At 43.6% G+C, this 21,233-nt stretch overlaps 4 protein-coding genes across 6 annotated transcripts in view; 3 read left to right on the top strand and 1 right to left on the bottom strand.

The window, feature by feature from the left end:
* Positions 1-8: 8 nt before the first annotated feature.
* On the top strand, positions 9-4,806 carry LOC106745101 (nuclear pore complex protein Nup85). Of its 2 annotated transcripts, none has more exons than XM_014620381.1 (9): positions 9-616; positions 975-1,080; positions 1,208-1,549; positions 1,967-2,379; positions 2,458-2,777; positions 3,218-3,435; positions 3,523-3,741; positions 4,334-4,433; positions 4,509-4,806. In XM_014620381.1, the coding sequence occupies exons 1-9, from the start codon at positions 587-589 to the stop codon at positions 4,717-4,719; spliced, it is 1,959 nt and encodes a 652-aa protein (XP_014475867.1). In that variant the 5' UTR covers positions 9-586; the 3' UTR covers positions 4,720-4,806. The 2 variants fall into 2 exon arrangements, with proteins under 2 accessions (XP_014475867.1, XP_014475876.1); XM_014620390.1 differs by lacking the exon at positions 9-616 and adding an exon at positions 754-806.
* A 148-nt stretch (positions 4,807-4,954) lies between these two features.
* LOC106745066 (DNA polymerase zeta catalytic subunit) lies at positions 4,955-16,446 on the top strand. Of its 2 annotated transcripts, XM_014620332.1 has the most exons (18): positions 4,955-5,732; positions 5,814-6,000; positions 6,124-6,217; positions 6,309-6,791; positions 6,889-7,105; positions 7,209-8,132; positions 8,301-8,361; positions 8,454-9,753; positions 9,970-10,117; positions 10,244-10,609; positions 11,029-11,217; positions 11,348-11,660; positions 12,146-12,464; positions 12,655-12,903; positions 12,986-13,099; positions 14,039-14,457; positions 15,392-15,620; positions 16,224-16,446. In XM_014620332.1, exons 1-18 carry the CDS (start codon positions 5,594-5,596, stop codon positions 16,368-16,370), a joined length of 5,898 nt encoding a protein of 1,965 aa, XP_014475818.1. In that variant the 5' UTR covers positions 4,955-5,593; the 3' UTR covers positions 16,371-16,446. The 2 variants fall into 2 exon arrangements, with proteins under 2 accessions (XP_014475818.1, XP_014475827.1); XM_014620341.1 differs by lacking the exons at positions 4,955-5,732; positions 5,814-6,000; positions 6,124-6,217 and having other exon boundaries at positions 6,586-6,711.
* LOC106745135 (probable 26S proteasome non-ATPase regulatory subunit 3) lies at positions 16,394-18,350 on the bottom strand. The gene has a single exon (XM_014620441.1). It carries the CDS (start codon positions 18,149-18,151, stop codon positions 16,643-16,645), a length of 1,509 nt encoding a protein of 502 aa, XP_014475927.1. The 5' UTR covers positions 18,152-18,350; the 3' UTR covers positions 16,394-16,642.
* A 76-nt stretch (positions 18,351-18,426) lies between these two features.
* The window catches only part of LOC106745077 (protein aubergine-like), a 10,298-nt gene continuing 7,491 nt past the window's right edge, over positions 18,427-21,233 (top strand). Inside the window, exons 1-2 of the mRNA XM_014620354.1 lie at positions 18,427-19,008; positions 20,501-20,666. Coding sequence (XP_014475840.1) covers positions 20,514-20,666 — 153 coding nt within the window. The 5' untranslated portion in view covers positions 18,427-19,008; positions 20,501-20,513. The remainder of the gene's footprint in view (positions 19,009-20,500; positions 20,667-21,233) is intronic.

Here is a 21,233-nt window from a genome sequence, read left to right on the forward strand (position 1 = left end):
CGGTTTTATCTTCGTTTTTTTTTTTTTATTAAAAGAACGTAGTCTTGCATAGTTTATCTTCAACATATTTCCACATAGCTAAATTGATAAACATTTGGTTTCACAAATTGATATTTACATCAAACAATATATATAGTTTATATTTATTTTTCTTTTTCAAATTGTTTTAAGTATTTTTACATATTAAGAAAACGAAAGTAATGTTTTTAAATTTTAATCTTGACTGATCGAAAGATATAAAACCAATGAGATCATGAATCACTAGTCGTTCCGTTTTGCCGAACGTAACCATTTTATTGGCTGTAACATAGAGAATTTAGATTTCACCAAAAGAATCTCATCGTAGATGTCACCAGAAAAAACGCTATTTCTGATTGGCTGATTAGGTTACTAGACAAGTATTACAAATAGCGCTTTATTTCTTACATGTGTATTTACCTTGTTCGTAATCTTTACCGCTCCCGGTATCGTGTGATACTGTGTGATACTCTATATTTATAAATATTGTATTTTATAGAAAGGAATATTCATAATTAGAATAAAAACAAGAATTCTAAAGTTAATATCGTGACTGACTTGGACAATTATGGACGAAGTTGACAACGCTCAAATCAGTGTTAGTGAAGTATATATGTGTAAAACTGTTGATGACAGAAACTATCCAAATTTACAAAAATATATAATGCACATTTTTAACAATAAATACAATAACAATAAATAAAATAATTATATTTCAAAGTTTCGTTAGTTTCGGTTTATTTGTCAAAGTACTGCCTGTATAATTGATGTCACTTGTGAATTTATCTGTAATACTTATCTTTGATATCATGTTGATATATTTTAATATTTAAATTTTTCAAGTTTCTATTAAACGTTTCTGACAGCAGGAGTCCATAAAAGAAGCTAGAAAACGTTTAATTTCATTCTGCTTAACTACGTAATAATGATTTTTTATGTGCTTCGAATTTTTACAGGTTATACCAGATGACGTTTGTAAAAGGGCAGGTATCACAACAACTTGGATTAACAGCAATAGATTCGGGATACATGCGTATAAACATGTGGACGAACGTTCTCAAGGTTAGCAAGTAATTTTTATGCAAATCCTACTTATACATATACTTCTACATACTTTGAAATTCTACGTACACTTTATTCGAATATAAGTAAAAGAATTATATTTTACTACTCTATAAATTGGTTCCAGATACCAAGAGTCAATTTGCACCCTGTGATGCAAGAGTACACTTCCTCCGGCCAGAAGTAATATTATTTTCACCGCTCTTACGTAAATTGGTTAACGAGAGCAACGGAGTTTTTCTGTCGGTTCAAAAAATCAAGTCTTCGTCCGGTGACAGGAGGCCAGAACTTCTGAAACACAGTAAACAATATAGGTCTATTTTGAGAGCCTGTGTGGAAAATCTAGAAGACATCCGCCCCAAGGAATCACCGTCAGAAGTGAAGATTCTAGACGATTTTCTTACTATATTTTATCACGTAGAATGTATCTGGCATTTGACAGAAATTCTTTATGTCGATGCTATACCAGGTAAGTTGAGATAATATAAATAGGCCTGTTCTTTTTAGCTGAATTAGCATTGCGCTGGAATTTTATTTCCTTTTTTTTCAAGTAGATTGTATACTCAGGTCTATTCTTTTTTACTGAATTAGCGCACACTTTTAGAGACTTTTGGAGTGCAAACTTAAGAAGAGACAGACATACAGTTAAAACTTGGTGGAAGAAAGACAAGAGAACCAGTGCAAACTGGTGCAGCCAGTTCGGCAAAAGAGAACAGACCTCGAGTTTCATTTTAAAGGCAAAAAGTACAGCCTGGTTTAACTGATAAGAAGAGACTTTACAGACAATTCATGAGATATATAATTATGTGCAAATATTGCTTTAAAGGAACGTTACGTTATGCGATAAAACTATTGTGTTATCTGGCTTATTCTGTTTCCTTTACAGGTGATGTTGTGCTACCACAGTTACTAGAATGGATCAGTTTTCACTTTCCTTCGAAAGAATCCTCGGCATCGAAGATCCTGTCGCAAAAGTCCGTCGCTGCCGATCTGGAGAACTCGGATTACTGGGAGGTTGTGATAGTTTGCGCATTCCACGGGAAGTTGAATTTAGTCTGCCGTCTTCTGGCCATGCACAGCAAAGCGGATTATTCGGCGTTCGTCACCGCGGACAATATCATCCGGAGTATGCCGGTGTACAACGTTTACGGCGGATACTCCGTGAATGAATTTCTCATGCGGTGGAAACACTGGCAGATGGATCTCTGCTCCAATCTGGAGACGAATTGCTTCGTTATAAAAAGCAAAGTTGAAAAAGGCAAAGTCGTTACAGACAGCAACTTGGAGATGCTTATGAAGGTCGGTAGGACGATATTGATTGTGCAATTTTTTTTTATCTTACAAGAAGGACAATACATGCTCATGCTTCTTTCACAGTTAATAGCGGGAGACGAGTTGGTATTGTGGGAATATTCCAAGTACGCGGAAGCGTGGTATGAATTGTTGGCGGCAAAATTGTTCTACTCGGCGCCCTGCTGCAAGCAGCAAGAACTCTCGCGCTACGCGAACAACGTCGCCGAGAGGTGGCGGGCCAACGAGCCCTTGGACCGCACGATCCTCGCTTTGATGGAGAACGATCTGCATCAGGTCATCAAAGAGATACAATACATGAACGATAACGGCTGGTTCGCCGCTCATCTGATGGATCTCCTGTACAAGTGCGAGAAATTGACTATTCTGAACAAGGAGAAGGCTAAGTGAGTATGAACGCTGATCAATTCAACGAAAATTTAGTAATAACTCAGTTAAAAGTTAAGATAAAAAGTTAAATGTTAAGTTAAGAAGTTGATGGGCTTTTAATTTAAATTAGTCGATTTAAAATATATTAATTTTAACTTATGAACTTTTTCTATACAAGTTAGAATAATTCATCTATATATTACAATCATCGAAGTCGCTCAGTATAGAATAAGAAAGATAAGAGATGATGCCAGAAATTTGTTCTCATCTCTTTCAGTGCTAGTGCTTGTTTTTCTTATATACAGAATTTTTTTATGATACACTACTTTTCCATTATTTCGCATTGATTTAATTTACGATTAAAGAGTTAGTTATGCAAGAAACATTATTTTTCCCGACTCGGGAACGAGAAGAAAGTCTTCTGTTCACGAGGACTGCGTCGGTTGAATATTTACAGCATGACTGAGAAGCTTCACGAGTCTCTTGTGTTGGAATACGGCACCACGTTAATGGGTCATCGCTCGCTGTGGCAGTGCGGCGCGAGTTACCTGGTGCATTGTCCCATGCAGGGCTTGGCCAGGCTGGAGATTTTGCTGCAGTCACTGCCGACCGGCACGGAGGCACGGGTCAACAAGATTATCGATATCGCGCGAGATAACAACATGCCTCAAGTCGGTAAGGCGTCGATTTCCATTTAACTTCTCTCGTTTTTCTCTGGCTCGGAAATGATATCGCAGTCACTCAGAACCGCGTCTCTCCTAGTCACCAGTATATGCAAGATTCAGGGAATGAAGAGTATAAGACAAGGTAGACTAGGCAATGCCCTCACTTGGGCGCTCAAGGCCCACGACGGCAATTTCACCACGTACATCGCCGACGAGTTCCTCAAACACTACGCCGAACACGGGGAACTGGAGTGTCGGGACCTGCTGGAGAACCTAGGCTCTTGCATGCTTGCTAGCGACAGGCTCACGTTTCTGGGTAAACAATTGATACAATAGCAAACGAAACTGTCCAAGGCTGAGTCTACAATAGTGTTTTAAACCTTAAAAAATTGACCAATCACAGTCGAATGTGAGGAAAATAATTAACTGTGATTGGTAAATCTCTTTAAGGCTTAAAATACCTATTGTAGATCGGCACCAACGATTTTGCTTTATCAAGTATACGAGGAAAAAATTTTTCTTTTTTTTTACAACAAAAATGAGTAGAAAAATATAACTTACGTAGAGTGTCTGAGAACTTTTCTCTGAATGACGGCAGCTAGAACGGTTGAAAGTAAACTAAACTGAACGAAACTGAAGAAGAGTCATGTGCTGTATTGCAAAATTCGTTCAATAGTTAATGAGGGATTAATCTGTGTGAGCCAATGGGCGCAAAGGAAGGGGTGGTAGGCCGGACTCTATAAAAAAATATTCTTCTGAAAGGCTTCTTCAGACACTCTGTATATGCAGAGACGAATGACATAATGAAAACAAGATGCGAAAGCTTACGTTTTTTGTAAGCAGATCAATCGAATTTCTAAGCGTGTTTTGCGACATATTAAAAAAAAAAAGTATTGTTACGTCTATAGGAAAATATTGCGAGTTTCATCAGATGTACGGAATCGGCGAGTTTCGAGAAGCGGCGAGCTTACTGGTGTCCCTTCTGGTCTCGAATCTGACACCGAAATAGTGAGTTGCAATTTGCAAAGATACTTATGACGCTTGAGATCGGCGACTTACGTAACGTGAATTCTTTTTCGATAGTTTTTGGTCCATTCTCCTGACGGACGCTATACCGTTGCTGGAGGCGGAGGATGTGATCTTCTCCTCCAATGACTGCTACGAGTTGCTACGTTGTGCGGAAGCTCACGGCGACGATCCGAAATTTCAAGACAAGGTCTCGATCTTCCGATTGGGCGTCGCGCGGAATCTGGCGCGAGCTCTCAGCTTAGAGGGCTGCCAGGCCGAGCATTGATGCCGTTCAGTATTGTACCAGTCCACTTCCCGCCATATAGAGCAACATCAATACCTTTTTCCAAATAAAGCTTTAATTGTTTATATATATATACGAGGGTTGCTACTTATATTTCTGGCCTAATAATGAAAAAACAAATATTTACGATCGAACCAATTTTTCAATTCACTGTAAACAACACAAACCGCGCTCAAATGACAATGTGTTCTTATGTTCAACAATGTCAAGTTTCCAATGACAACGTCAGATGGCGTCTGGCAACACTTACTGCTACCAAGGCCAGAAATATAAATAGCTACCTACATACAATATCTTTTAAATCGTCAATATGTTTTAAGACTTCAGCAAGATAGTTTGAGATTAACATTGAATTTGGGTAATCAATGCAAAGTTAACTGAACTCAAATTTAATGAACTTTGCACTGATTGGTCAAATTTCAATTCAATCACAATCCCCAATCCTAGTATGATACGGGCTTTAATGCTCTTGTTTTACCTAAATGTCGGCCCACAATAGGTATTTTAAGCCTTAATCCTTAAGAAATTGACCAATCACAGTCAAATGTGAAGAGAATAATTAATTGTGGGCAAACTTGTGGACGCTATCTTATGCACCAGTTCAGCAGTGCAGCTAAAACGAATAGGATTGCTTCTAATTTAGTTCTTGTGCAATTTAGCCATAAAGAACAAACCTTTCATGCATGGCTATAGTTTTAGATGGCGCTGGTAGTTTTCAGCCGCGGTAATTTCATATGGCGTGTGTCTGTGTGTCTAACGACACTGCGGATCAGTTGATATTTACTCGTCAGCAGTATGAACGTTAATGATGGTTAACGTTTTATTCTCCAGTTTATTATGAATATTGTTTAATAGCATGTTTTCTATTACTCTGATAAACATTGATAGTTACCAAGCGTCTCCGATACCCGAGCTCGACGTGACATTCTCGGAATTTCGTGGATCGGAAGTAAAAAAGGTGCCGGTAATCAGGATATTCGGGTCTACCGCTACCGGTAAATACCTCGTAAAATGTTGTGTCGTTTTCTTTTCTTTGCGAATTAAATGTCGCACTGGATAAACGCTAATTTTTTTAGGTAAAAAAACGTGTTTGCATGTTCACGGTGTATTTCCATACCTGTACGTACCATGCACGGTTCAGGAGAATACGGATAGTTTTGCGTATCGACTGGCCGCGTCGATTGATTCTGCCTTGAATACGTCTTTCGGTTGTACGCTATCTACCAATCAACATGTCTATAAAATTCAACGAGTGTCTGGAATGTAGGTTTTTTAAATAAAAAGTTAAGAATTTACAGGTTAATTATTTTTGTTTCTTGAAAGAAGATATATTTATTAGAATATATATTTTCCTCATTCATTAAATGTGCAATTTATCATTTTCAGACCTTTTTATGGATATCACAATAAGAAACACTTGTTCTTTAAGATATATCTTTATAATCCTGCTATAATTAAAAGAACAGCAGATTTGTTGCAGGCAAGTAACTGTTTCTCTAGTTTTTCCAAATAGAATATAACTTTATATAAAACTCTCTTAGAATATATTAACAAAGTGGCATTTTTTTCAGAATGATATCATCCTCAATCAACATTTTCAACCATATGAGGCACATATTCCCTATATTCTCCAGTTTATGATAGATTACAACCTCTATGGTATGAACTTGATCAATTTAAACAATATAAAATACAGACATTCCTTGCAAAGATGCACAACAGCAGAGAGTCAAAGCAAGAGTTTGACGGATATGTTAGACTCGCAGATTTACCTGCCAATATCTGTCGCAAGACAGAGCATGTGCGAATTGGAAGTAGATACACATGCTTCGGACATCCTGAATAGACGGAGTATCACCGACAAGATGGAGCTGAATCCTGGCCTCGCTGGTATCTGGGAGGAGGAGAGAGCAAGAAGGGCGGCAGTTGGTTTGGAAAATGCAAAATCACAATTGTTATATCCTAAGACACCCAGTAAGATTATTCTTCCTCCAACCAGCAATGATATCTATCAAGAGGGCCGATTGTTAAAACGATTGATCGCTATATCACAAGTATTTTCTCGCTTCATCAGATTATAATTGTACAGTTAACGTACGTAATTTCTGCATGCGCAGTAACGTAATGTACATACTTGTTTATTTGCTTCAGAGTGATGAGACTATTTCATCAGATACAAACGTGTCTTCGTATCCTATTGAAGTGGAAGACGACGAACCTGTCTTGAATGCCTCTCACGTTTTGAGTCATGAACTTCCTATATCCGAAGAGAACATCGAAAGAACAGTCTCTGATGACAATCAATTGTTGCGATCAAATTCATATTTAGAAGCGAATCGGAGTCAAAATTCTGTAACAGACAGCTTTTGTGAGTTTTCATATATGTGTGTGTTATAGCTAATGTTTTGAGCACGTAGTATAATATACTTGTTGCTCTTTCTATGTATATATATATAACGATTCGTGTACAGTGGACGCGGATGACTTGCAATTGGTGGAAATGTTGGCTGATTTAGCGGGGGAGAATGAAATTGCGAATGATGTGGACAACGATAGTGTCCTCGGTTCTCAGTATTCTATGCTCAGCGAGCCGGCTAAAAATGATCAGGAGGAGGAAGAAGAAGAGGCCGAGGACCTGAATATCACGAGTTTGGACTTAGGCAGTGTAGGTTCTTGGGAATTGGCGCACAAAAGGTCCGATCAGTGCGATAACGCGGCAAAAGCTGAGCATGACGTGAACAATCGTGCATCTCCGGACGTAAGTTCCGAGGACATCGCACTTACCGATCTCCCACAATTGGACGGGGTTGACGATCTGTGTGGAAGCGCGTCAGATCACGAGGAGGAAATTATAAGTCGCCCGGATGATGCAACATGCCGCACTGCGATTCCACATTCGTCCACAGGTACGAAACACGACTCCTGCGAGAAATTTACGTTACCGAGCGTCGATGGAGCTACTGCGAGCGATCCCAGCGATTCCGAGGACGAAGTTGACGTCACTGTTGACAGACGGGAAGAGCGTGTATGCGTTTTTAAGTCCGGCAGAAAGAATACGCCGGGGAAGAGGAAACGGGACGACGATGACGATTCCGAGTCACCCGATAAACGGAGAAACACGGACGCGAAGACACCCGGAAGAAGAGCGTTCTACAATTCTCCGAGCAAGGCTCATCGAAGCCCATCACGGAATTACTCGCCCCTCGACATTACCATCACGTCCCCGAGAACCGGTAGAAGTCCCGTCGAACAGTGTGAATCTCCTAAGAGGAGGCAGTGTATGCCGACGTCGGATGTTCCTTCCACTTCTAAGACGCCGAAGCGCAATACGCAACTGTTGCGTTTGAGCTTGCTCCGTGAAAAGCGCACAGGTCTTCCAAACTCGGAAAATTCGGGTAATTTATTATATTTTACAGTAAATTCGTTTACGAAGAATTCGTTTGCGAAAAATCTATTTGCAAGTGGGCACTTAACGATTTTATTTAATTTTCATTAATAACAACACGTGACACTTCTTTACCACCATTTACACGGAATACAATTCCTCTGTTTTTTTCTTTCAGAAAATAACGTCAGCACTGATAATGTTCGCGAGGATCCAGTGATTAACATGACAGATACTGTGTAAGTTTCTTAATTCTCTCACACGATATTCTTAGGTACTCCAACATAATTAATTATTTGAATCTCAGAAGTAACGTTCATTATATTTATAGCCGGGCTGCTGATGATGCAAATACACAAGCTAGCGGAAGGAAAACTCGGGAACCGGAGGGGGATCGCGAGGACCGGAGAGCAAGAGGCGGCGGAGATCCATTGATTCCGGGAAGCACGTTGGTTCGTAAAAGATTATACTTCTCGAGCAACGACGAGGTGGAAAACACTGTCACAGGGTCTGAGGGTCAGCCTAGAAGTTCGATCGCACTCGGCCGCTTGGTCGACGAAGCGGACGCGACTATATTTTCGTCCGGCAACGATGAAGACACCCTCGTGAGCAGTCAGCATACGCAGATCAGTAACGACACGACGTCTCCCGAAAGGGGCGACGCGTCAGGTATAAGCAACGCGAGAAAGCGATTCGGGAGGCATCTCGTTAACGACGTTATTCCCGAAACCGACGAGGACGAGGACGCGTGCGACACGACGTTTACCCAACACGTCAGCCAGAAGACGCGGAGCCAGACCCCGTCATCGTCACGAAGAAGCGCTCGATCGTCGAGCGATCGTCGCGCGTTGATCACGATCACCACGAAGCACAGACCTCCGGATCCCGGGAGGATCGCGGAAAGTATGGAGTCGTACGGCATCCCGAGGTGCAGGGCGGAGCGGCCGTTCTTCGGCGACAAGGTCGACCTCGCGCGGCACAGGGAGTCCGCGAGCACGTCGAGCTTCGACGTGCCGGCGTTCAAGTCCAGCCTGGAAGACGTCACCGGCATCGGACGGTGGCGGCGAATGAAGGTGAACGAATTCCACCCGTCCGGCGCGAGCATCAAAACGTCCCGCTTGAAACAGACCCTCGCGGGATACGGTTTGCTGACGATCAGACCGCTCGCCGCGCCACCGTCTGTCAGAGATGTCGGGAACTGGGTGAAGGCTAAGGAGTACCTGTCGAAAAAAGCCGACGCCGCGAAATCGTGCGGACGAAGGGCGCAGGAGGGAAAAGCGGGAGATGCGCCGCCGAACGTGACGGTCACGAACGACGAGTCCCGGCCGGGAACTTCGAGGGAACTGCCGTCGATGAGCGACACCTCGGCCGTAGAGAGATCCGTTTCGTTACTCAGCGGGACGTCCGATGACAGCAGGAGGTTCGAGTTCACGCAAAGCTCCAACAATTCCCAGGACTCCGGGAGCGCCTTGATGAATCCCTCTCTGCGGAAGGCCCTGGAGAACCCGTTGCTGTACAAACCGAACGAGACCGAGCAACGTTTCTCGTACGGTCAGATCGAACATTCGTCCGGAAGGAGCTACGGCAACGTCTCGGCTGAGAATCTCCAGAATGCTCGAGCGGTGGCGGCCGTGAGTTTGATTTCTTTCTTCCGTATTCATTGTTTATCGCGCATTACGGCGTACAAATTAATTCGGTGCCTTTGCATTTAATGTCCTGTAACTCTGGTTCGNGTTTCTTTTCAGAGCAATAATATTTGAGTGAATTTATTGTTAAATATTTAAATTTATTATTATTAATTATGTAAATCCGGCAACGAGCTTATGATTTATTCACATCTTTCGCAGCACCAGTACCTGACGTTGATGTCTCTCGAGGTGCACGTCGTCACCCGGGAGGACCTCCTTCCTAACCCGCAGTACGATTCCATCGCTGCGTTATTTTATGCGATTCACAACGACATTCCGACGGACGCGAGCGCGCTGATAGAACACGGTAATTATCGGAACTAACGATTTGAAAAAAGAAAGCAAATAAATCTTTTACTCTGCTAATTGACCCGCCATCCTTATTCTCGACGAACTAACGTCACTTCTTTCACGATGTATCCCTTCGTTTCAGCCGCTGTAATTGTAAATCCCCATCCTGTGAGCGCGAGACTCAACAGAATCCACTCCGCGAGCGCGATGTGCTCTATATCGTACGTTGCGACGGAGCAGGATGCGTTCGATAATCTCGTGAAACTGATGGAGCAGTACAACCCGGACATTCTGGTTGGCTGGGAGGTGGAAGCGCTCTCGTGGGGCTACGTTTTCCAGAGAGCATTTCACCTGGCTCTCTACGGCTTTCCATGGAAGATCTCGAAGGTGCCTTATGTACAGATACCCTCCGGCAAGCCCGACGCATCGCACACGCTTGAGAAGGACGAGATCAAAGTACCCGGTCGCATTATTCTGGATGTTTGGAGAATCATGAGACACGAGGCAGGTACGAAGGTTGTTCGTGGTGGATTCATTCTCGGTTTGGGAGGCGGATTGGGGGTCAGGTGTACAAATTAATTCGGTGCCTCTTTTTTCATTACGAAATTCAAAGTTTATTCACCGAAAGACAAATACACACCGAATTAATTTGTACACCTGATATATATGCGAAAACATAGCGATCATTGTAAAAGTTCTCGTTCAACCGGGTTGAGTTTCGTCATGATGAGAGTGCGATGTGTCTTATTGCTCGACGAGCAACTGTCCCGTTAGAAAACGAAGTGAATTGATTTTGAGAAGAGCATTCTGAGACCAATCCCGTTCGGAGACCGAACGAAATCCAATTGTGGGACGCTGCGGATCGAACTCCGACGTTGAAATCTTCCAAGGAACTCTCAAGTCGAAGGATTTTCATTATACTTGCAGCCCTGCTGACGTACACCTTCGAGAATGTCGTGCATCACGTTTTACACGAGAGGATCCCATGCCCTTCCTTCAGAACGCTGTCCACTTGGTGGAAACATGAGAGCGTAATAATGAGGTGCAGAGTTATAAGTCACTACGTTATCAGAGTTCGGGGCACTCTCAAGATCCTGAGTCACTTGGATATCATAGGTGGGATATCTCGCACGTGGCAATGCGACTTAGCGTTATCTCAACGCTCGATTTACCTTGAGCGTTTACCTTAAGTCGCTTCAGCCAGTTCGTTTTACTCGAAAGCCCACCGCTCTTCTCGGTACCGCAGGTCGCACGTGCGAACACGCCCGGCTCTTCGGCATACAGTTCTACGAGGTCTTCTCGCGCGGCTCGCAGTTCCGCGTGGAATCTATGATGCTCAGATTAGCGAAGCCTATGAATTACATACCGGTCTCACCGTCCATGCATCAAAGAGCCAGGATGCGAGCGCCGGAATGCGTGCCGTTGATCATGGAGCCCGAGTCCAAGTTTTACGTTGAGCCGTTGATCGTGCTTGACTTTCAGAGCTTGTATCCGAGCATGATCATCGCTTACAATTACTGCTTCTCCACGTGTCTAGGCAGAATCGAACATATAGGCCAGTGAGTGTGTCAAGAGTTTTATCATGATCGGCAAGATATCAAATACGGGCAGATCGAACTTGTTTATTAACACGTTGATTGCCGGGCTGATTTTCATTAATTGCGCAAAAGCCCAACAGATCATTTAAATATTGAAAATACAGTATATAATTGTAATTATAATTGTAATTTGAGATACATATATTTTTTGTCTCGTTATAGTATAGCTCTTTATTGGTCGTACAAACAATTTAGTAGATTTGCAATTAATTATATTTTATATATAATTTAATTGTATGATTTTATAATTTAACAATTAATTTATTTTATAATTTATTATATAATGTATATAATATTATATATATATATATATATATATATATATATATATACATACGCGTATTTACGCATAATATTTATAACGATATATTTATATAGTTGTATTATTAATTATATAATTATTGTAATTATACAATGAATTAATTCAACATACTTTCGGTCGTTAGATACGGGCCGTTCGACTTCGGTGCGGGGACATTGAGGGTGAAGAAGAGCACGGCGTTGAAGCTGCAGGACAAGATGAATTTCTCACCCTGCGGCGTGGCCTTCGTGAAGAAGGAAGTGCGTCAGGGAATAATGCCGCGTATGTTGATGGAAATCCTGAACACGCGTCTAATGGTGAAGGAATCTATGAAGCTCCACCCGGCAGAAAATCGCACGTTGCAGCGCGCTCTACATTCGCAGCAGCTCGGTCTCAAGTTAATCGCGAACGTCACCTACGGCTATACGTCCGCGAATTTCAGCGGTAGGATGCCTTGTATCGAGGTACGACACTTCGTAGTTCATCATGTGGCTCGTTCCGTTCTTTCGTATCGAGCAGAGTATAATAAAATAATAATACACGTGCAAATTTAATTGGATAGAAATTCACTGAAGATTCTTCTCAAGATAAACATGATTTGGAGACGAAGACAATTTTATATCCTTCGCTGAAGACTGCGATGTTCTGTTGCAGATAGGAGATAGCGTAGTCAGCAAAGGACGGGAGACATTGGAGCGTGCGATTAAACTGGTGGAATCCACTCCGAAATGGGGCGCTCGGGTGGTGTACGGCGATACGGACTCCATATTCGTGCTGGTGCCCGGCAAGTCTAGAGACGAGGCCTTCGTCATCGGCGAGGAGATCGCGGACGCTGTCACCGCGGCCAATCCCCCGCCCGTCAAGCTTAAATTCGAGAAGGTTCTTCAGCCGTCCATTCTCCAGGTACGAACTCGAGGAGTATCCAGCGATTAAATTGCGGGTTCACCGCGCGACAGTGGTGCAATCTGAATTTATATTGTTCCAGACGAAGAAACGATATTGCGGATACATGTACGAGACGCGTGATCAGGAGAAACCCGAGTTCCTGGAGAAGGGAATCGAGACGGTTCGCAGAGACGGGTGTCCCGCGGTCGCTAAGGTAAAAGATGGACAGCGAGCACACCGAGAGAATCGTCCCTGCGACATCGTCAGGGTCGCTGATGCCCCACGATCTTATGAATGTCGATTGAATTTTAATCTGAGTCTAAACTCTTCAGGCAAAGACTTATGCCAGTTTCTACCATCATAGTTTAAACGTAACCAACGGATTAACTCGGAACAGAATTGACCAATCGCATTGATCAGTCCAGCTAATTGACCGACGCTGTTAGTTAACCCTGTTGAGTTAATCCGTTGATTATATTTAAATCATGATGGCAGGAACGAGCATATTAAAGTGACTTTCACCAAACTCTGATTAGGCTATCAGAGTTTGGTGGAAGTCACTTTAATACGGGTAAAAATTATTAACTTTTCGATTATTGTTGAACGATAAAGCTACACAACTGAAAATTGATATTGGCAATTCTTATTATTATTCATCGATTAGCTTAATCAGAATTTGGCGAATGTCCTCAACTCAAGTTTTACAAGATCCTGAGAGGTGTAAAAATTAGGTAAAATTCGGAGGAGTTGTAATGATAGAAGTATGAATTTTTTCGTTATGTACATCTGTTGAGTACAACAATTTAACTTGATATAAAAAAAATTATATTTTGTGGCGAATAATTAACATTATTGTGTCCATTTCAATTCCGTCCTGCATTCATCAACGATAATCATCCTGGCCTCAACAGGAGTGATCTAAAATCATTATTAATATAATTTTTTTTTATTGACTAGGGTTATCTCATTTTTTACACTGAGATATCGTGAAACGTACTTAATTAACATGCACAACAAAGAATTCATACTCGTGTTAATTCACAACTTTTTACACCTCCCTAAATTTCACGTAAATTTTTGCCCCCGTCGTTCGTCTCGCGAGCCGTTAATCGACATTGGTGAAGTCGAGCATGAAACCTTTCCTATATCGCAGATACTGGAAAAGTCCTTGAAGATCCTATTCGACACAAAGGACATCTCCCTGGTGAAGTCGCACATTACCAAGCAGTTCGACAAGATCCTGCGGCAACGCGTGTCCATCCAGGATCTGACGTTCGCCAGGGAGTTCCGCGGGATGCACGGCTACAAGGCGAACGCTTGCGTGCCAGCGTTGGAGCTGACGCGCAGGCTGACCAGGAAGGATCCGCGCGCTGTGCCGCGCACCAGCGAACGGGTGCGCTACGTCATCGTCGCCGGCGCGCCGAATCAGGCGCTCATTCAGTGCGTACGCTCGCCGACGGAAGTGCTCGCCGACCCGGCGTTGATGCCCAACTCCGTGTACTACATCACAAAGGTCATCATGCCGCCCCTCAATCGTTGCTTCAACTTATTCGGAGTCGACGTCAACACCTGGTGAGCATATCGCACACTCCCGAGGATCAGGAAACATCCCGCGTCCTGCGCATCTCGTGATATTTCCGTGACGCGCAAAGAACAATTCCGCTTGGTGCAACTGAGTTTCCCGTCGCCCGGAAGTCGGACGAAAGCTCAGGTTGTAGGAATAAGATTTCTGCACGAGGCTTCCGCCCGAAGTCAGCTGCTCTCGGTTGCTCCCGCCGAGTTTTAACGCAGCCGAATGTGCACGGAAAAGTGCTCGGTCGTGATAATGGAAATAAATCATTTCCCATCTCACCAAGTTTCCCGTTCGCCGATTTTTAATTTCCATCTCGTTGCAGAAACTGAGATTTTTTTCCACACACGACAGATGAGATTCTTGTCAGTTTTATCGTGTTTTTAGATACCGTCGATTTTATCGTGGGTTTTTCCAGGTAGCTTTTCATTCACTTTGAGGGTGACTTGCACCAAATCCGATTGACTCAACGGAATTGACCGATCGCATTTGCCAATCAGCTAAACCGGATCAGTGCGAGCGGCCAATTCCGTTGAGTTGATCAGTCGGTTAAATTAATCGGAATTAGTGCGAGCCGACCTTGGAGACACTTTCATCGATAAAAGAGAGTTCGGCACACGGGCCGTCATATTTTCTAGTAGCGTAGGAAAAGACCGTCGGTAGGATTGATCTTGCCAAAAAACACAAACTTTTCGTAACAACAGATTTCAAGTTCCTGATGTATGATCCGGGAAAAAATGATCACATATGAAAAGGAAGGTACAAAACGGAAGTATAATAAACCGAAGCAGAACGTCGATTTGTGTTTCTCTCGGTTAGTAAAGTTTCGCGCGATGATAGAATTATCATTTTTCACCGTGAAATTCCCCCCCCCCCTGTGTGATCTCCTCGATCGAGGTGAGTCGATTTACACGGTGACCGTGATGCTTTGCGCAGGTACAAGGAAATGTCTCACCGGCAACGTTTCGACGACATCGCCCACCTGGGAGGGGACTGTCCGAAATCCAGCATTCGTCAGTTCTTCCAGTCCGTCGCGTGCGTCACTTGCGGAGGACAGACGAGCAAAGGAGTGTGCGCGGAGTGCGCCTCGCAGCCAGGCCGGACTGTGCTGGTGCTTCTCGAGAAGATATGCCGGCTGGAGAGAACTCATCGACAGATCGCCGATGTAAGCCCAGACAGGAATACTAACGCATCGCCAACCGCGAGAAAAAATACACCATTCCGTACGCGGTGCGTAGCGGTACGCGGTGAATATAAAATTTTGACCTGAATTTTCATCGATTCGGGTCACGATTTAAATACCTTAAATGCAGCTTCTCAGCCAATCTGGGTGATTTCTGCGCCACTTTTGGAGATACTCTTATCAACGTGAGTGAGTTGAGAATCACCACGAAGAGAGGAACAATTCTTCGGGGGTATATTTAATGCCGCAGGTATGAAAATTGTACCGTAAAAATGACTGAAAAGTTGCCCCAGCCGTGATACTAACACAAATGTCTGACTCTGCAACTGTCAACTTGTGTCATGACGTTGTGGGAAAACACATCGTCCCTCGTCGGAAGACATGCAAAATCTACAAGTAAACATAATAGTTTCCCTTCGAAACCATCCAAATCCTCGACCGATCGGTCAGCCGATCGAAGGATCGTCGAGGAAAAAATAAATCCACCGAATCAGTTGGCGATGCGTTAATAAGCATCCTTGAGCTGTAAATCGCGAAGCAGCGACAACGATTATCCTGCGATCGACTGAACGTATCTTTTCGTAGATCTGTCGCTCGTGCACCGGACGATCGGGTGACGTGGAGTGCGTCTCCTTGGACTGCCCCGTTCTGTATCAGATGGCTCAGGCTCGCAAGGAACTCGCGCGAGTTCCATATCTGAACGGTGTTGTGAGAGAGATAGAGGAATCTTAGAGGAAGAATCAGACTCGACGATGTAGAATATACATATGTAATTAATAATAATTCTTCATCATCTTTTTTTTTATTACATAGGAGTGAGATAGCGTTCCGCGCGAACAATGAAATCCCGTTAATTACGACGACCCTCCTCACGCTCTACAAGACATATCTACAAATCCGTTGAACGTTAGAAAAAGTAACACACGTTAGCGATCGCATCTTCGGGGCAGCTCCGGGCCGAGCGCCCCGATACATCTCCACGACAGTCGTCCTCGTGGATCTCTTCAGGGGAAACCGTCGTCGTCCTCCTCGGCCATCTCTTTCGCCAGCTCGAGGTCCTGCTGCTCCCTCTCCCGACGCTCCTCCGCGGACTCGAGGTCCTTGCCGTACGATTTCGGCGGGTATCGCATCGCCTTGACGCTCTGATTGTGCAGGTCCAGGCAAAAAGTGATGCGCTGATGGAACGCTAGCAGCGGCTCCTTCGTACAGTAGATGTCCGTGGTCTCCTTGCTGCGCATGTAGCCGTTCTCCGGGTCGAGGGTCGCCTCGATCACGCCGTCTCGTATCGCCTTCGCCACTATGAACTCCGCGTCGACTCTCGAGTCGAGGCCGAGCTTGCAGGCGATGTCGGCCGGCGAGATGCGCGAGTACGAGAGGCCGATCGAGCGGATCGCCGTCTTGATGACGTTGTGCCGCAGCCGCAGGATCAGGGTGAACGTGTGGTCCGAGCGGAACTGCGGCCCGAAGTTCTCCAGCACCTCGCCGAACCGCTGCAGATTGCCGAGACGGACCGCCTGGGTGAGCTGGAAGTACGGGGCGAGGGCGCGGCGCAGAGCGGCCTGCCGGAAGATCTGCCGTTCCGGGATGTCGCCGAGCAGCAGCTCCACCGCGACCGCCAGCTTCTGCACGGTCTGCCGGAAGCCGACCGCCGTCGTCTGCGGCGCTTTCCTCATCGCCTGCACCAGGTACTTGTGAGCAGCCGAGTACTCCAGCCGGGCGGCCTTTATCCTGCCGAGATAGTAGAGGAAACGCGCCCACTCGTTGTTGCTCGCCGACTCCGGGAAAGTCGACTTCAGCACCAGCTTGTCCGCCTGGTCGTAGAGATTGTAATGCAGGTAGTTGCGCAGCAGACAGTTGATCAGCACCGCCTGGCCCTCGAAGTCGTTGCGCAGGGTGGCGGTGCGCAGACGCAGGTGCAGGAAGCCGCGGATCTTGTCCAGCTGATTGGTCAGCTCGTAGGCGCGCGAGTGGTAGAAGTAGCACTTGGCGGCGATCAGGTCGATCGTACGGCGGTTCTGCGCGGCGATCTTCTGTACCAACGATTCCGAGCACTGGACCGCCTCGGTGTACTTCCTGGTGTCGATCAGCCGGATCAGCACCAGCAGGTGGACGTACGCGTCGATCTCCGGCAGCAGGCTGGAGGAGAACGGTCGGAATCTCTGCGTGGCGGACTGCGTCTCGTCGACCTCCATCGGCTCGTCCACCCAGGCGAGCAGGGTGTCGCGCTCGGCGGTCGACCTGGTGTAGAAACCGGTCACGAGGCCGCGCAGCACCAGCGGGTTCAACCGGCGGCGGGTGTTGGGCAGGGCGCGCAGGGCGCGCAGCACGAACCGCGGCTCCTTGTTCTGCACCGCCTTTTCGATCTGCCGAGTATGCTCGCGTATGTCGTGGATCGTCTGCATGTCGGTGTCCTTGCGCTCGCCCGCGCCGTCACCGTCGCCGCTCTGTGCGTCCGACGCGCTCGCGATCTCCACCTCCATCGCCTCGACGTTCCTGCCGCTCGGCACGCCCATTTCTTCTCCTCCGTCGCGAGCCTCTCGCTCTTCTCCTCGGACGATCGGCGGGTTGATCCTTGATGACGCCCGGAGGTTCTCTCTCTATCGTTTCCGCGGTGGTTTCAGCCTCTCATCACTTCTCGTTGGCGTTTCTGCAACTCACCCGATTCGCGCGATGCACGCTGAGGTTATGTGCGCGTCTCCCCGCCGCTCATTGGTGAACTCTTTTCTACTGAGAGAGGCGCGTTCGATTTGGACACTCACGCGCTACGAGCGCTCGCGTTTGCGAAGGTACGGTTTCACGGTAGAGTCGCAGCCAATCGGCGGACGAGAGCCAAACGTCCGCCCAATCACTGGGTTTGAATTCAATTAACTTCGCACTGACTGGCCAAATTCAATTCAATCTCAATCCCCAATTCACAGTCTAATACGGGCTTAACGAAACCTGTTGTGATTTTAACGTCATCGTGCTCTTATTGGTCGCTTGAAATACCGTTCTTCGTCGAATTATCTCGTCGTGTCGCTCCTCTGGTCGGTTTATTTATGCGCGCTGCACTCAAGAAGTATCTATTTATCGCCGTGAATACGACACGCTTGTTATTTCGTGGAAATCTTGACGGCCGATCGCGGTTTATGCGTAAAAGCCCGCGCATCCGGATGATTGCGCTTGTGCACGGTGCCGCTTCGCATTGGTGCGCGACTTGTGCGCTGGTTTTCCTACCAATCAGCGCGAAATTACATCGCGCCGCGCGTGACAACTTATTGTGCGACAACTCGGTCGGATCAGTTTGTACCTGAGTATAGTCGGAGGGGGCACCGTGGATGGAAGAAGACTGGCGATTTTTGTTTGAGGGGATTTTCAAAACGTATTTAAGGTATCTGAGTAACGTCAAATATTCATGCGTACCTTATAAACGCGATTTAGTAACTTTTGGAGTTCAGTTGAAATAATCAAATTCAGGCGTAGAAGAAAAACATTCGAAGGTACAGTGATCGACTATCAGGGATTAATAACTTAACGCAGAGCACCGAGCACTTATTGTTGGAGTATATTGTTCGGTATTGTATTCGAATAATTTTGCGAAATTGCGATCATTTTTAAGATGTCAGAATTAACGTTTTTTTCGAATTCATGATTCATCGAAAGTTCGCAAAGAGAAGCTCGCGTCAGGAGATCCACGCTGACGAACCAGCGATTCATTCCGATCGTGCGAGCAACTTTTTTGATCGGTGGTCAAATTCGATGTATTTTCTATGTGTAATTTTTTCTTCATTTTTCTTCCAATAAAGTTATTGGCGTGCTGTAATTCGATTACCATGCCTCGTGTTACAATTGTGTTGCATTTTAGACGGTATGTTCGTCGATAATTTTTAGAAGTTTCGTGATAAGAGATTCACATCCTTTATTGATTTCTTTTGTGACCTTTGTCCGCCATTATTCTAAAGTCAAATTTTCTGAAAAGAAACACATTTATTCAGTTATTTACAGAGATTTACAAAAACGCTCAGAGATTTACAAAAACGCTCTTTTATAAAAAGTTTTCATTTCATATACAGAGTTAGGAAAGAACACTGTTACAAATTACTTTTTTTTTTCAGTAACAACGTTATTTTTTTTTTTTTTATTATAGTATGTTAAGATGTTACTCGGATAACAAATAATATATTTCGGAAGAAACTTTTCGAATCTGTTTATACGTCACTTAGGATATAACAGTATGTCTGCTATAAACATTAAATATATTTGAATTAAATGAAACATTGAATTAAATTCAGATAAAATCTTTTAGATTTGGAGGTACAAGAATATATTTCCCAAAGTAGTCAAAGGTGACAAATTTGTAATCCATTGATACTTTTCTCATGTTCTTTGTTCTTTTCTTAAGGTTACCTTAATTTTCAAAAAACTTTAATGAAATTGTACAGTTTTCACATATTATTTTCCTTTTATCAGTTGTTATTCTGTATATATGAGAATGTTAAAATGAAATAATTGAAATTTGTTATTTCAAATAAATGAAATAATTGAAATTTGTTATTTCACTTTCCTCTCTTCGGTCTTTGTTTTCTCTCTTCTATAACAAGATTGTATTTATATATGTATACATACACTTATATTTACATTCCTAATAATTCTTAATAATTCCGTTTATTTGCTATCTTCATATACAATTTTTCTTATTTCCTGACTTAGCTTTTCCTAAAAAATTTTCTATTCCTCTTTTGTTCTTTTTGGTTCTTTCCAGCATTTCCTAGTCAGTATCCTTTTTTTGTCTATACCAACTTCTTATATCTATATTATCTGCTGTGTTATATATATTTACATATATTTACATATGTATACATATATAAAATCAAATATTTCAGTACTTAGGACAAGATGTCTGAGAAGGGAAGAGGGAAAAGCCGAGGGCGTGCTATATCACAGCAGCGAGCACAGCAATTACCTCAGCAACAACTTCCACATGCTCAAGCATCCACTAGCCAGGAAGTTCGTAGACCAGGGCAAATAGTTGCCCAAGCAGTTTCTTCGGTAAGTAGTATATTTTATATGTGTCGTGCTTTTAAATTTGCTTTTAAATTAAATCTACTATGCTTTTATATATATATTAATTACATTAACTATGGATTAAATCTGTGATCATACTTGATATTTCATAAGTAAGTTTATCTAAGAACAATAAAATATCTTGACTTTCGCTATGGCTACTATATAATTGCTACTATATAATAGCTATGACTACAATATAAGAATCATGTTAATCATGTTATAATGTAATTTTTTAATTTTTGTTTTATATTTCATAATAACGCTACAATTACAATAATTCCATAGTTGTGTTAGAAAGCTGGAAGTTTTGTGATATGAGCAATATATATGTGATAAGAAAGTGCAGAACATATTTTTTTTTTAGAACTGTGTATTTATTACCTCTTAACGATTTTCATCATCATACAGGTGTACAATTCACTTATATTTAGAGATTCCATATAGTATCTAATGTAATTTTTATTTATTATATATTATATATATATATTTATTTATTTATTATTTATGCAAAGCAGGTCAACCTTGATTTAAACCAGATTCATGAAGGTT

Source organism: Dinoponera quadriceps, unplaced genomic scaffold (assembly GCF_001313825.1).
Source record: "Dinoponera quadriceps isolate SergipeBrazil2010 unplaced genomic scaffold, ASM131382v1 scaffold120, whole genome shotgun sequence".
NCBI classification, from domain to species: domain Eukaryota; kingdom Metazoa; phylum Arthropoda; class Insecta; order Hymenoptera; family Formicidae; genus Dinoponera; species Dinoponera quadriceps.